This window comes from Oncorhynchus gorbuscha, linkage group LG22 (assembly GCF_021184085.1).
Source record: "Oncorhynchus gorbuscha isolate QuinsamMale2020 ecotype Even-year linkage group LG22, OgorEven_v1.0, whole genome shotgun sequence".
In the NCBI taxonomy this organism is placed as follows: Eukaryota; Metazoa; Chordata; class Actinopteri; order Salmoniformes; family Salmonidae; genus Oncorhynchus; species Oncorhynchus gorbuscha.
This window is the reverse complement of record NC_060194.1, coordinates 43145953-43159932: the sequence shown is the minus strand read 5'-3', so window position 1 is coordinate 43159932 and position 13980 is coordinate 43145953. Positions and strand designations below refer to the sequence as shown.

Below are 13980 nucleotides of genomic sequence, written 5' to 3'. Positions count from 1 at the left end.
ATTTGTTGTACCAGTTATTTATTCTCCTCTCCTCCGCTCCTGACTGCATGTGCTGCTTCTGCAGGGAGCGGGGTGTTGCCTAGGCATCCAAAGACTCATTTGCTACAACACCGTGCTTGTTTCAGCAAGGAGTAACAAAGTTAAGGACGGTGTAGAGTCCATGTTACAGCAGAAACGGACTCAACTGTCCCATCTTCAGTCAGCTGTTTGTTAAATGGTGATCTTCATTGGTTACCCGGTTATATGGTATATGTGCCACCCCTAACCCCAGTTTATAGAGGCTTATCTGAATGTCCGAAACAATTGTCCCCATTTACAGGCCGTCACTAGCGCTTATCACATCTTATTTACATAGGATTCCTCTTCTCCCTCCGTCCAGATCTCATCCTTACAGACCCAGATCCACAGTCAGGAGTCTGACCTGCAGAGTCAGGAGACTGAGCTGAGTCGTACCAAGTCTGACCTGAACAAACTGCAGTTGGAGGAGAAGCAGCTAGAGCAGAACCTACTGACCGGACGCATGCAGCTAGACTCCATCATCAAGTCACTCAAGGCCACCCAGGATGAGATCAACCAGGTACGTGGATAGAGAGATGCTATAGCTCATTATCATAGACAAATGTCGTATTAAATGAACATGGTGTCACGTTTGGAGTAGAATGTAACTTTTGAATGGCCATCTGGAAAATAGAAATGTTCCCTGTTTAATAACTAAATGAAAATGTTCCCCATTTTGCTTCTACCTCTCCGATGCTTTCAGATCTAGCGTGTGGTTCTTAAACTTTTGTAGCTCAAGAACCAAATGAGAAATTGACCGTCGTCCCTTGACCCAAATCGTCCTACAAACGACCCCAATTTAGAAGAAATTGTGTGTGATTTCTAGATGTATTCTCATAACTCACTACCCACCTCTCACATGCCCAGGGCCCACTTTGGGTCCCCGCCCGTGGTTTAAGAAACCCTGGACTAGAGTGCACGGGCTAGGGGTTGTTTCTGGATGGGACTCTCACAAAAACAGACAGTGTTATTTTTGTAGACTGACAACCCATTGTCCCCGCAGGATTTTATTAATAACGGTTTAAATGTAGGGTTGTGGCGGCCATTACTATTTTGGCAGCCGGTAATTGTTAAGCAAATAACTGTCGGTCTCGAGGTAATTGACCATTAATTAACATTAACACGTTAAGCATCTCCTGTCTTCCACACACAGCCTACAAGCCACTGATGCAGACCTTTCAAACATGTATATAAAAAATATATTTAGAAAAATCCATGATTTATTTTAGACATATCCAAAGAAACATGATATGAAGAAAATGTAAGTCTATTTCAGAAGAACATGCTCGGAGTTGTCCCTTATCTGGCTGGGCCATATGGCCGTGGGCTACACCAGGTGCTTTTAGCAGACAATAGTTGCTTAGAATTCCATGGCATTATTTTATAGAATGAAGAATACAATTGAACAAAGCTGAATAAAATAGAACGGATATTTTCTTCAAATGATTTCCGAGGGAGTGAACACGTGTTGAGCAGTTAACAAAGGAACAGGAACTCCTATATGCTGAGTTGAGTTGTTTATGCCATGTTAGTTGTGATACACACGTTGGGCTATATGTCTTGATGTTTATTACATTCTAATGCTGCGTAATGCGACTTAAATGATGACTTGAAAAAAGTTTCACGAAAAGCATGATCTCTGCTTTGTTTTGTTTTTGCACAGGCTGTACACACTTCATCAGTCTCTCATTCACAATTTGACAAGCACTTGATAATGGCTCCAATTTCCCGTTGGCATCCCGCTTGTGTTGCCGTAAGGCCCCCTGAAAAAGCCCATTCCTTTTGTGGCCAGTGGTCGTTGTGCTCTTGGGCTGAATATGAATAATTATTATTCCCTTATCAAATCAAAGTTTATTTGTCACGTGCGCTGAATACAACAGGTGTAGGTAGACCTTACAGTGAAATGCTGAATACAACAGGTGTAGGTAGACCTTACAGTGAAATGCTGAATACAACAGGTGTAGTAGACCTTACAGTGAAATGCTGAATACAACAGGTGTAGGTAGACCTTACAGTGAAATGCTGAATACAACAGGTGTAGGTAGACCTTACAGTGAAATGCTGAATACAACAGGTGTAGTAGACCTTACAGTGAAATGCTGAATACAACAGGTGTAGGTAGACCTTACAGTGAAATGCTGAATACAACAGGTGTAGTAGACCTTACAGTGAAATGCTGAATACAACAGGTGTAGTAGACCTTACAGTGAAATGCTGAATACAACAGGTGTGGTAGACCTTACAGTGAAATGCTGAATACAACAGGTGTAGGTAGACCTTACAGTGAAATGCTGAATACAACAGGTGTAGTAGACCTTACAGTGAAATGCTGAATACAACAGGTGTAGGTAGACCTTACAGTGAAATGCTTACATACAGGCTCTAACCAATAGTTCAGAAAAGTTATTAGGTGAACAATAGGTAAGTAAAGAAATAAAAACAACAGTAAAAAGACAGGATATATACAGTAGAGAGGCTATACACAGTAGCGAGGCTATAAAAGTAGCGAGGCTATAAAAGTAGCGAGGCTACATGCATACACCGATTGGTCAGGCTGATTGAGGTAGTATGTAGATATGGTTAAAGTGACTATGCATATATAATGAACAGAGAGTAGCAGTAGTGTAAAAGAGGGGGTGGAGGGTGGTGGGACACAATGCAGATAGTCCAAGTAGCCATTTGATTACCTGTTCAGGAGTCTTATGGCTTTGGAGTAAAAACTGTTGAGAAGCCTTTTTGTCCTAGACTTGGCACTCCGGTACCGCTTGACATGTGGTAGTTGAGAGAGAACAGTCTACGACTGGGGTGGCTGGGGTTTTTGACAATTATTTGGGCCTTCCTCTGACACCACCTGGTGTAGAGGTCCTGGATGGCAGGCAGCTTAGCCCCAGTGATGTACTGGGCCGTTTGCACTTCCCTCTGTAATGCCTTGTGGTTGGAGGCCGAGCAATTGCCGTACCAGGCAGTGATGCAACCAGTCAGGATGCTCTCGATGGTGCAGCTGTCGAACGTTTTGAGGATCTCAGGTTCTCCGAACCACCTCTCACTCGCATGGTTCTCTCAGACATCTCAATTCTTATTAGCCAATGTCCGTCACGTGATCCGGTCCTTCTCACAGGCATCTCCGCTCTGAAGTAGGCTACAAGTTAAGAAAGACACATCAGGGATGCAACAGCGCGCGTTCTTCTTATCGTATTCCGAGGCACATGTTGAACTGTCTACATTTACCTTTTGTCAGCCAACAAGATGAGTAGGCCTAACGACCAGCGAAAGCAGCAGCCTATGTTCATCTACTATCCCCCATAGTACAAAAGTTGACATTTTCTATCGGTCAACTCGTCCTTCTGTGTGAGAAATAAATAATTCAAACGTAGTCTGGGACATTTGTGGGATGTGATGGATCTCAAATTAATACAACTACTATCGTCAACAAAACACATGTCTATGCAATGAGGCTGACTCAACCAATCAGAACGTTCAGCTTGATATATGATCAACTATCAGGCTATTTATTCACATTATTTATTTAAGGGGCGGCAGGTGGTCTAGTGGTTAAGAGCGTTGGGCCAGTAACTGAAAGGTCGCTGGTTCGAATCCCCGAGACAACTTAGGTGGAAATGTGCCGATGTGCTCTTGAGCAAAGCACTTGACCCTAATTGCTCCTGTAAGTCGCTCTGGAAACGAGCATCTGCTAAATGACTAAAATGTTCCAAAATGCAATCAATTAGCGTGAAAACACCTTCCTCAAATGACCGCAAATGCAATTTATGCTTTATTATAATGGTGCTATTTTATGGTGTAATGCTTTATTATAAAGGTGCTATTTTATGGTGTAATGCTTTATTATAAAGGTGCTATTTTATGGTGTAAATGATACTCCTCTAATCTTGAAACTCACACGCTGGTAATGTATACCAGTCTACACCGGTTGTAAAGCGGATTAATAATGGGCTTCATTTTAAGAAGTTATTTGGACACTTTAGTTGTTATACAAACCTTATCAAAACATATAGGCCTATGGGCTAGTTTACATGAGGTATGCCACTATGATTTTAAATAGTTGCAAAAAAAATTACAAAGGCATCCGCTATTCACAAATGATAATACGCCATTCACAAGTGATAATACGCCATTCACAAGTGATAATACGCCATTCACAAGTGATAGGTGACAGTATTAGCCTATTAGACTATTCTTAATTTAATCTTGTTTAAATAATATATGTGTGAAATTAATTTTGATTTAGAATGGACCATTATCATGCGCTTGTCTCATAACAGGGGGATTATACATGTCATCTATGCACTTAAATAGCGAATGTAAGACGCCTTTCCAGTGGTTTATATTCATGCCAGCTAGGTAGGCTATACTTCTGTTGTAAAGTGAAGCAATGTGATTAATATTAGCAGAGATGATAAATAAATATAGTAGGCCTAGCCTAAAGAAAAATGATGGGATCCTCCTCTTTTTATTAGAGGCCATCACTGTGTTTTCTCCCACAATTGCGTAGCCAATAGAAATGTTGTGCAACATGAGCTCATGGGCTCTCATGAAGTGCTTGATTTCGATGTTCCGTTACATTTGTATTGATGTCAGTGATGACAGGGACAATAGAGTGCTGAGTACCAGGCAGTTAGTTATTAGAAACACACCAAAATTGCTATCAGCAGCATCAAGCCTTGTTACTGAGACTAAACGGTCAAATGGAGTTTAACTAGAACTACCGGTGTTACTGGAGACTCACTGACATCCCTTTATCCCTTTAGGCTCGTAGTAAGCTTTCTCAGATCCAGGACAGTCAACAGGAGGTGACTAAGACTATAGAGCAATACAACAACGCTCTGAACGGAAGCCACAGCCAGACTCATGCTGGCAGCATGACCAACCTGGCAGACATGAGCGAAGTAGGATTCTCAGAGAGGGAGAACGGAGAATTTGGCGCCAGGGTGAGTAGTGTTGTCATGATACCAGGGCCGTGTTCATTAGGCATCAAATGGAATAAAACTGATTTGAAATGGGGAGTGACTACCTGAATAAGAAATGCTTATTTTTGTTTTCCGTTGCAAAACATTTAGCTAAGTAGTGGCTTAATAAAGACGACCAAAGACTGGAAAGAGCTTGCCTATACTTTAATATACACTGAGAGTACAAAACATTAATAATCTAACTGGCTTTTTCCATGACACTTCAATCAGGGGAGGAGACAGGTTAAAGAAGGATTTTTAAGCAACTCAATATTGGGAAGGTGTTCTTAATGTTTTCTACGCTCAGTGTATATTATATACCCAGCTATTCATGTGGAGCTCTCACTGTGTTTAGTGTGACCTCACTTCCTGTGGCTCACACCTGACAGACTTGATACCTTTTTATTCAATGTTCATTATGTTAGAGATTACAAGAAGAAGCGTCTACGTTCAGTTCCGCTTGGTAAAGCGTTGTTGTCCCAACGTTGTTGTCCCAACGTTGTTGTCCCAACTGGCAATCCAGTTGATTTGAATGGAAATGGAAAAGATTTTGAGGTTGAGCAAATCTGAATATTTTGTCCCCCAGAATCAGGAGGACTCTTTCAAATCGAGGATAGCCATGTTCAGCAGCAACAAATCAACACCAGAACCCCTTCCTGCAGCAGACCCCTTCCAGACAGAGGACCCCTTCAAATCAGACCCCTTCAAAGGTAACTTTATAAATATATTATACCAAATGAATGTTTATGCAAAATATTGTTGGAACAATTCTGGAATGATTGTAATTCCATGGCCCAGGACTGTATGTTCCAGAGGCTATGAGGTTCTATTCCTTTAGAGAAAAGTGTGTGGTCATAAGCACATGTGCTTGGCTAATGAAGTACACCTGAACAGAACAGAAAGGCCTCCATGTGCTTGGCTCATCAAATCAAATCAAATTTATTTATATAGCCCTTCGTACATCAACTGATATCTCAAAGTGCTGTACAGAAACCCAGGCTAAAACCCCAAACAGCAAGCAATGCAGGTGTAGAAGCACAGTGGCTAGGAAAAACTCCCTAGAAAGGCCAAAATCTAGGAAGAAACCTAGAGAGGAACCAGGCTATGTGGGGTGGCCAGTCCTCTTCTGGCTGTGCCGGGTGGAGATTATAACAGAACATGGCCAAGATGTTCAAATGTTCATAAATGACCAGCATGATCCAGTAATAATAAGGCAGAACAGTTGAAACTGGAGCAGCAGCACGGCCAGGTGGACTGGGGACAGCAAGGAGTCATCATGTCAGGTAGTCCTGAGGCATGGTCCCAGGTCCTCCTCCGAGAGAAAGAAAGAGAGAATTAGAGAGAGCACACTTAAATTCACACAGGACACCGAATAGGACAGGAGAAGTACTCCAGATATAACAAACTGACCCTAGCCCCCCGACACATAAACTACTGCAGCATAAATACTGGAGGCTGAGACCGGAGGGGTCAGGAGACACTGTGGCCCCATCCGAGGACAGCCCCGGACAGGGCCAAACAGGAAGGATATAACCCCACCCACTTTGCCAAAGCACAGCCCCCACACCACTAGAGGGATATCTTCAACCTCCAACTTACCATCCTGAGACAAGGCCGAGTATAGCCCACAAAGATCTCTGCCACGGCACAACCCAAGGGGGGGGGGGGGGCGCCAACCCAGACGGGATGACCACATCAGTGACTCAACCCACTCAGGTGACGCACCCCTCCCAGGGACGGTATGAGAGAGCCCCAGTAAGCCAGTGACTCAGCCCCTGTAATAGGGTTAGAGGCAGAGAATCCCAGTGGAAAGAGGGGAACCGGCCAGGCAGAGACAGCAAGGGCGGTTTGTTGCTCCAGAGCCTTTCCGTTCACCTTCCCACTCCTTGGCCAGACTACACTCAATCATATGACCCACTGAAGAGATGAGTCTTCAGTAAAGACTTAAAGGTTGAGACCGAGTTTGCGTCTCTGACATGGGTAGGCAGACAGTTCCATAAAAATTGAGCTCTATAGGAGAAAGCCCTACCTCCAGCTGTTTGCTTCGAAATTCTAGGGACAATTAGGAGGCCTGCGTCTTGTGACCGTAGCGTACGTGTAGGTATCATGAAGTATACCTGAACAGAACAGAAAGGCCTCCACGTGCTTGGCTAATGAATTACACCTGAACAGAACAGAAAGGCCTCCACGTGCTTGGCTAATGAATTACACCTGAACAGAACAGAAAGGCCTCCACGTGCTTGGCTAATGAATTACACCTGAACAGAACAGAAAGGCCTCCATGTGGTATATGCTCCATATTACCACCGTTAATGACAAATGTTTCCATCCACAAGGATCTTCGTCACATTTTGTCTCAATCCTCTCAGATCCATTTGAAGCCGATGATCCCTTCAAAGAGAGTGATCCATTCAAGGGTGCTTCCTCAGACTTCTTCAAGAAAACGACCGATGTGTTTGCCTCAGCAGATCCCTTCAGTAGAAAACCTACTCCCCCCATCAAGGTAATACATGTTATTATTTAATATATTATTTTCTATGGTAATTTATTTACAGTATGTCATATTTGAATACATTTATATTGAATTATAAGCTGGGTGGGTCGAGCCCTGAATGCTGATTGGCTGACAAACGTGGTATATCAGACCGTATACCACGGGTATGACAAAACGTATACCACGGGTATTTTTACTGTTCTAATTATGTTGGTAAATAGTTTATAATAGCAATAAGGCACCTCGGGGGTTTGTGGTATATGGACAATATACCACGGCTAAGGCCTGTATCCAGGCACTCCGCGTTGCGTCGTGACTAAGATCAGCCCTTAGCTGTGGTATATTGGTCTTATTGCTTACATTATATTGTGTGTAATTTTGTTCATATTTATTGAATATATTGGTATTGAAATTACATCCTGTATTTAGTTGAATGAAAGTATCTGGATGGAATTGATCTTAGTGGTGTTTCTCTTCCTGTCTGTGTCTCAGCCTGGTGGCAGTCTGTCGGGTAGCAGGAATCTCTTAACCTCCCACAGCCCCCGGCCCAGCCCCAAGCCTACAGGTACCTCACCTCTGCAATACACAACCTCTTTTACACACACTCACACTCTCACTCACTCACTCACTCACTCACTCACTCACTCACTCACTCACTCACTCACTCACTCACTCACTCACTCACTCACTCACTCACTCACTCACTTTTGTATCTACATTTGAATGACTGTTTTTAGTCAGTGTAGTTACACTCCCACTCTTGTATCTACATTTGAATGACTGTTTTTAGTCAGTGTAGTTACACTCCCACTCTTGTATCTACATTTGAATGACTGTTTTTAGTCAGTGTAGTTGCACTCCAGATACTTCAGCTGCAAGTGACATTTAGAGTAAAAAACAACAACAAAGACGAGAGAAAACGTTTTCTGACTTCTCAGCAGCCTATCAGTTGTGAAGATAATGTTCTGTGTCTTTCAAAAAGCAGCGGCTATCAAAATATTTGTTTTCTGCTATGTCAGAGAACATTTACAACCAGGTCATTAAGTACTCTGAATTTCACAAGATTTAGAAGCAGAAAAGGAGAATCAATCTCCTATCTGTATATCGCTGAGATACATCTATCTGTATATCGCTGAGATACGTCTATCTGTATATCGCTGAGATACGTCTATCTGTATATCGCTGAGATACGTCTATCTGTATATCGCTGAGATACGTCTATCTGTATATCGCTGAGATACGTCTATCTGTATATCGCTGAGATACGTCTATCTGTATATCGCTGAGATACGTCTATCTGTATATCGCTGAGATACGTCTATCTGTATATCGCTGAGATACGTCTATCTGTATATCGCTGAGATACGTCTATCTGTATATCGCTGAGATACGTCTATCTGTATATCGCTGAGATACGTCTATCTGTATATCGCTGAGATACGTCTATCTGTATATCGCTGAGATACGTCTATCTGTATATCGCTGAGATACGTCTATCTGTATATCGCTGAGATACGTCTATCTGTATATCGCTGAGATACGTCTATCTGTATGTATATCGCTGAGATACGTCTATCTGTATGTATATCGCTGAGATACGTCTATCTGTATGTATATCGCTGAGATACGTCTATCTGTATGTATATCGCTGAGATACGTCTATCTGTATGTATATCGCTGAGATACGTCTATCTGTATGTATATCGCTGAGATACATCTATCTGTATGTATATCGCTGAGATACATCTATCTGTATGTCGTTAAGAGAAAGGGAAAGTTGTGATAGACTTCTGAATAAAAGCCCTCATTCACTGCTGCCCAGGTGACGTGTTCCTGCACATTTAGACTTTATTTCTGGGCATTAGTTTGTGGAATACAACTTAAAACTCATTGTAACTTCATATTTTCCTGTGGCGGAGGTCTATATTTAGTAGGCTACCTACGCATTTAACTGCTGGCCAACTAAAAATAACCTTGGAAAAACAGGAGTTGCAGTGTAGGCCAAACATAACAGAAAATGTGTGTCTGTGTGTGTTTTTGTCTGAAAACGAACACCAGAACACTCACACCCCTGCTTTAACCAGTTCAGCTCTTCAATACCCCACCCCCTCTCATCCCCCTCTCCTCCTCCTCGCCCCCCTCCCTCCTCTCCTCCCCCCTCCTCTTTCCCCCTCCCCTCTCCTCCTTCCCTCCTCTCCCCCCCCTCCTCTTTCCCCCTCCCCTCTCCTCCTTCCCTCCTCCTCCTCCCCTCCTCTCTTCCTCCTCCCTCCTCTCCTCCCCCTCCTCTTTCCCCCTCCCCCTATCCTCCTTCCCTCCTCTCCACCTCCTCTCCTCCCCCCTCCTCTCCACCTCCTCTCCTCCCCCCCTCCTCTTTCCCCCTCCCCCTCTCCTCCTTCCCTCCTCTCCTCCTCCTCCCCTCCTCTCCTCCTCCTCCTCCCCTCCTCGCCCCCCCTCCCTCCTCTCCTCCCCCCCTCCTCTTTCCCCCTCCCCCTCTCCTCCTTCCCTCCTCTCCTCCCCTCCTCTCTTCCTCCTCCCCCTCTCCTCCTCCCCCTTCTCTCACCCCCCCCTCTCCTCCTCTCCTCCTCCCCTGTTCATTCCATTCATCCTCCGCTATTGAACTGCGAGCCTCTATGCCTCAGTCACTGAGAGAGGAGGAAGTTGTGTTAAGTTTGGGCTGACACTCCTACGCACCAGTGAAACGACACCCCTCCACAGGAATAAGGGACACACTGTGGGGGAAACTTAGAGCTATGCCACGAGAAGGAAAACACTGTGTAACACACGTCATACTGCCCCTTTATCGTCACACACATTCTCAAGTCACAACAGAGTCGTTTCATGCCATTTCAGACGCCATGACACCCACCATCTCAGAATATTCAGAAATTGTTTCTATAGTCAGAATCAGGTACAATTTGCATTCCTAAAACATTATTTTGTTGTAAATTAATTTTATTTCTGACATTAAGCAAATTTATTGCACCTAAATTGGCTATTAAAATTTATAGGATTCGGATAATATTCAATAAATATAGAACCCAAAATCTGATTTGGACCAAACTTCTTCCCACCAATGAATCAGACATTAGAAATCTCCAAGAGATGGTCAAAAACCACCCACCGAACCCCCCACACCCCACGCCAATCCCATCCCATCAACCAGTATACAGTATCAGTTCTCTATGTTTGACAAGTAGTATGAAGCTGATGCTTGGAGTATTGCTTCTTCATAATATGTGTTTTTTTCCCACTGTTCAGAGAAATTAGTCATTTATGTTGCTTGCATTATTTACCATAAAGTAGTGTGAAAGTACCAGGTTTTGGCCGCTAGATGCCACTGTTCCTGATATACCGGCACACTCTTATCAATTTTGCTGGTCTCTTGTGTTTATTAAATAGATCACAACGTTTCCTAAGCAATTTTGGGTAGAAAACGAATAGATTTGGCTCATGATGAAAATAAATTGTGTGGTCATCCTCACAATTCAAGCCACTCCTTCATGAAGCAATTCAGTTTGACCTTATTTTACGCTTAATCAGTGTCCAGGAAACGACCGCCTTTGTGTGTGGCTTATTCCCTTCCAGAAAGGTCTGGATTAGCTACTGTTGTGGTCTTCAATGGTAGAAGTCTCAAACACACTGTTTAGTGTTTTTCAATTGTTATGGTATTGGGTTGGGTTGGGTTTAATTGTAAATGTCACTCATCTTAATACATAGAGGTTTTTCCTGAGAATTTTATTGAAAAACATAAAACTGTCATGCAATTTATTATTTTATTAGGGTTGTCACCAGGTTCACATGGAATACATTACATAGTATAGAGAAGCAATACTCCAAGCCACAGCTTCATACTACTTCATAGAGAACTGATACTGTATACTGGTTGTTGGGTTGGGATTTGCATAGGATGTGGATGGTCCGTGGGTGGCTTTTGACCAAAAAAATGGGATTCCTCACGTCTTCCTCATTGGTAGGACAAAGTTTGGTCCATCTCGGATGTTGGGTACTATATTGTTTGAATATTATCTGAATCCTGTAAATTTAAAATGGCCAATTTGGGTGCAGTTAATTAACTTAATTTCTCAGAGATCAAATTACAGTGCATTCGGAAGGCATTCAGACCCCTTGACTTTTTTTTATAGCTTATTCTAAAATAGATTAATCTACACACAATGCCCCATGATGACAAAGCGAAAACAGAATTTTATAAATTTGTGCAAATTTATAAAAAAAATTAAAACAGAAATACCTTATTTACATAAGTGTTTAGATCCTTTGCTACGAGAACCGAAATTGATCTCAGGTGCATCCTGTTTCCATTGATCGTCCTTGATGTTCCTACAACTTGATTTGGAGTCCTCCTACGGTAAATTCAATTAATTAGACATGATTTGGAAAGGCACACACCTGTCTATATAAGTTCCCACAATTGACAGTGCATGTCAGAACAAAAACCAAGCCATGAGGTCGAAGGAATTGTCCGTAGAGCTCCGAGACAGGATTCTGTCGAGGCACAGATATGGGGAAGGGTACCAACAAATTTCTGCTCCATTGAAGGTCCCCAAGAACACATTGGATTTCATCAATCTTAGAGCTTGCCGCCCGGCCAAACTGAGCAATCAGAGGAGAAGGGCCTCAGTCTTGGTCAGGGAGATGACCACTCCTCAGTAAAAGGCACATGACAGCTCGCTTGGAGTTTATTATTTAAACATATTTTAGGTGGTAGATCAGCTTTAATATTGCAGATAGATTGTAGCTTCCATCAGTGAAATTGTCTGCATCACTTCCAATCCCCCTTGTTTTTGCATTTTTTTGTCCGTTTTAAAATAACATCAATTTGATCAGAAATACAGTGTAGACATTGTTAACCTCTCTGGGATATGTGGGACGCTAATGTCCCACCTGGCCAAAAGCCAGAGAGAATGCAGAGCGCCAAATTCAAATGAATTACTATAAAAATCAAACTTTCATTAAATCACACATGCAAGATAGCAAATTAAAGCTACACATGTTGTGAATCCAGTCAACATGTCAGATTTCAAAAAGGCTTTCCGGCGAAAGCAAACGATGCTATTATCTGAGGATAGCACCTCCGTAAACAGAGAGAGAAACCATATTTCAACCCTGCAGGCGCGACACAAAACGCAGAAGTATTCATGCCTTACCTTTGACAAGCTTCTTTTGTTGGCACTCCAATATGTCCCATAAACCTCACAACTGGTCCTTTTGTTCGATTAATTCCGCCGATATATATTCAAAATGTCACATTTGATCCAGAACAACACCGGTTCCAACTTGCGCAACGTGACTACAAAATATCTCTCAAGTTACATTTCAAACTACTTTTGTAATACAACTTTAGGTATTTTTTAATGTAAATAATCACTCAAATTGAAGACGGGATGATCTGTGTTCAATACAGGAGTAAAACAAACTGTAGCTTTCTGGTCACGCGCCTCTATCTAACAGTACACTTCAAGTGACCCTCGTTCAAGATGGCCGTACTTCTTCATTACACAACGGAATAAGGGCAGGGTAGGGTAGCCGGGTAGCCTCGTGGTTAGAGCGTTGGACTAATAACCGAAAGGTTGCAAGTTCAAATCCCCGAGCTTGTCAAGGTACAAATCTGTCGTTCTGCCCCTGAACAGGCTGTTCCTAGGCCGTCATTGAAAATAAGAATTTGTTCTTAACTGACTTGCCTAGTTAAATAAAGGTAAAATAAAAAATAACCTCAACCAATTTCTAAAGACTGTTGACATCCAGTGGAAGCAATAGGAACTGCAAGAAGGTCCCTTAGAAATCTGGATTCCCATTGAAAAGAGTGACCTCAAAAAAAAATCTGAATGGTTTGTCCTCGGGGTTCTGTTATACTCACAGACATGATTCAAATAGTTTTAGAAACTTCAGAGTGTTTTCTATCCAAATCTACTAGTCGCTTTGGATAAAAGCGTCTGCTAAATGGCATATATTATTATTATTATTATTAATATGCCTATGGTGATATTCCATTTTTAAAAATCTGCTGTTTCCAGCTACAATAGTCATTTACACCATGAACTTCTTGGTGACGGGGCAGTATTTTCACATCTGGATGAACTGCATTCCCAAATTCAACTGCCTGCTACTCATCCACAGAAGATAAGATATGCACAGTGTCTGTGTTCTTTTGCCCATCTTAATCTTTTATTTTTATTGGCCAGTCTGAGATATTACTTTTTCTGTGAAGACCAGCATCCCGGAGTCGCCTCTTCACTGTTGACTTTGAGACTGGTGTTGTACTAACTACAGAAACGATTTCAGAACCATTTGAGATGGTGGGGGTCAGTCCTTTTTCTTGTGCAATTTGAGGTGGAACGACCCAACAAACAAATATTTTGTTACAATGGTTTATTTCTTTTTTTGAAACCTACAGTTGGAAATGTATTTGTTAAGTCAAAAAGGCATACCACAGTGTTTGAAAACCAT

The 13980-nt window shown here is 42.4% G+C and overlaps 1 protein-coding gene across 2 annotated transcripts in view; it reads left to right on the top strand.

The window, feature by feature from the left end:
• LOC124009324 (epidermal growth factor receptor substrate 15-like 1) overlaps nucleotides 1-13980 on the top strand; it is a 66600-nt gene that overhangs the window by 20589 nt on the left and 32031 nt on the right. For both annotated transcript variants that reach the window (XM_046320992.1, XM_046320991.1), the window contains exons 15-19: nucleotides 380-577; nucleotides 4824-5003; nucleotides 5608-5731; nucleotides 7391-7524; nucleotides 8008-8080. In XM_046320992.1, the coding sequence (XP_046176948.1) occupies nucleotides 380-577; nucleotides 4824-5003; nucleotides 5608-5731; nucleotides 7391-7524; nucleotides 8008-8080 (709 nt within the window). The remainder of the gene's footprint in view (nucleotides 1-379; nucleotides 578-4823; nucleotides 5004-5607; nucleotides 5732-7390; nucleotides 7525-8007; nucleotides 8081-13980) is intronic.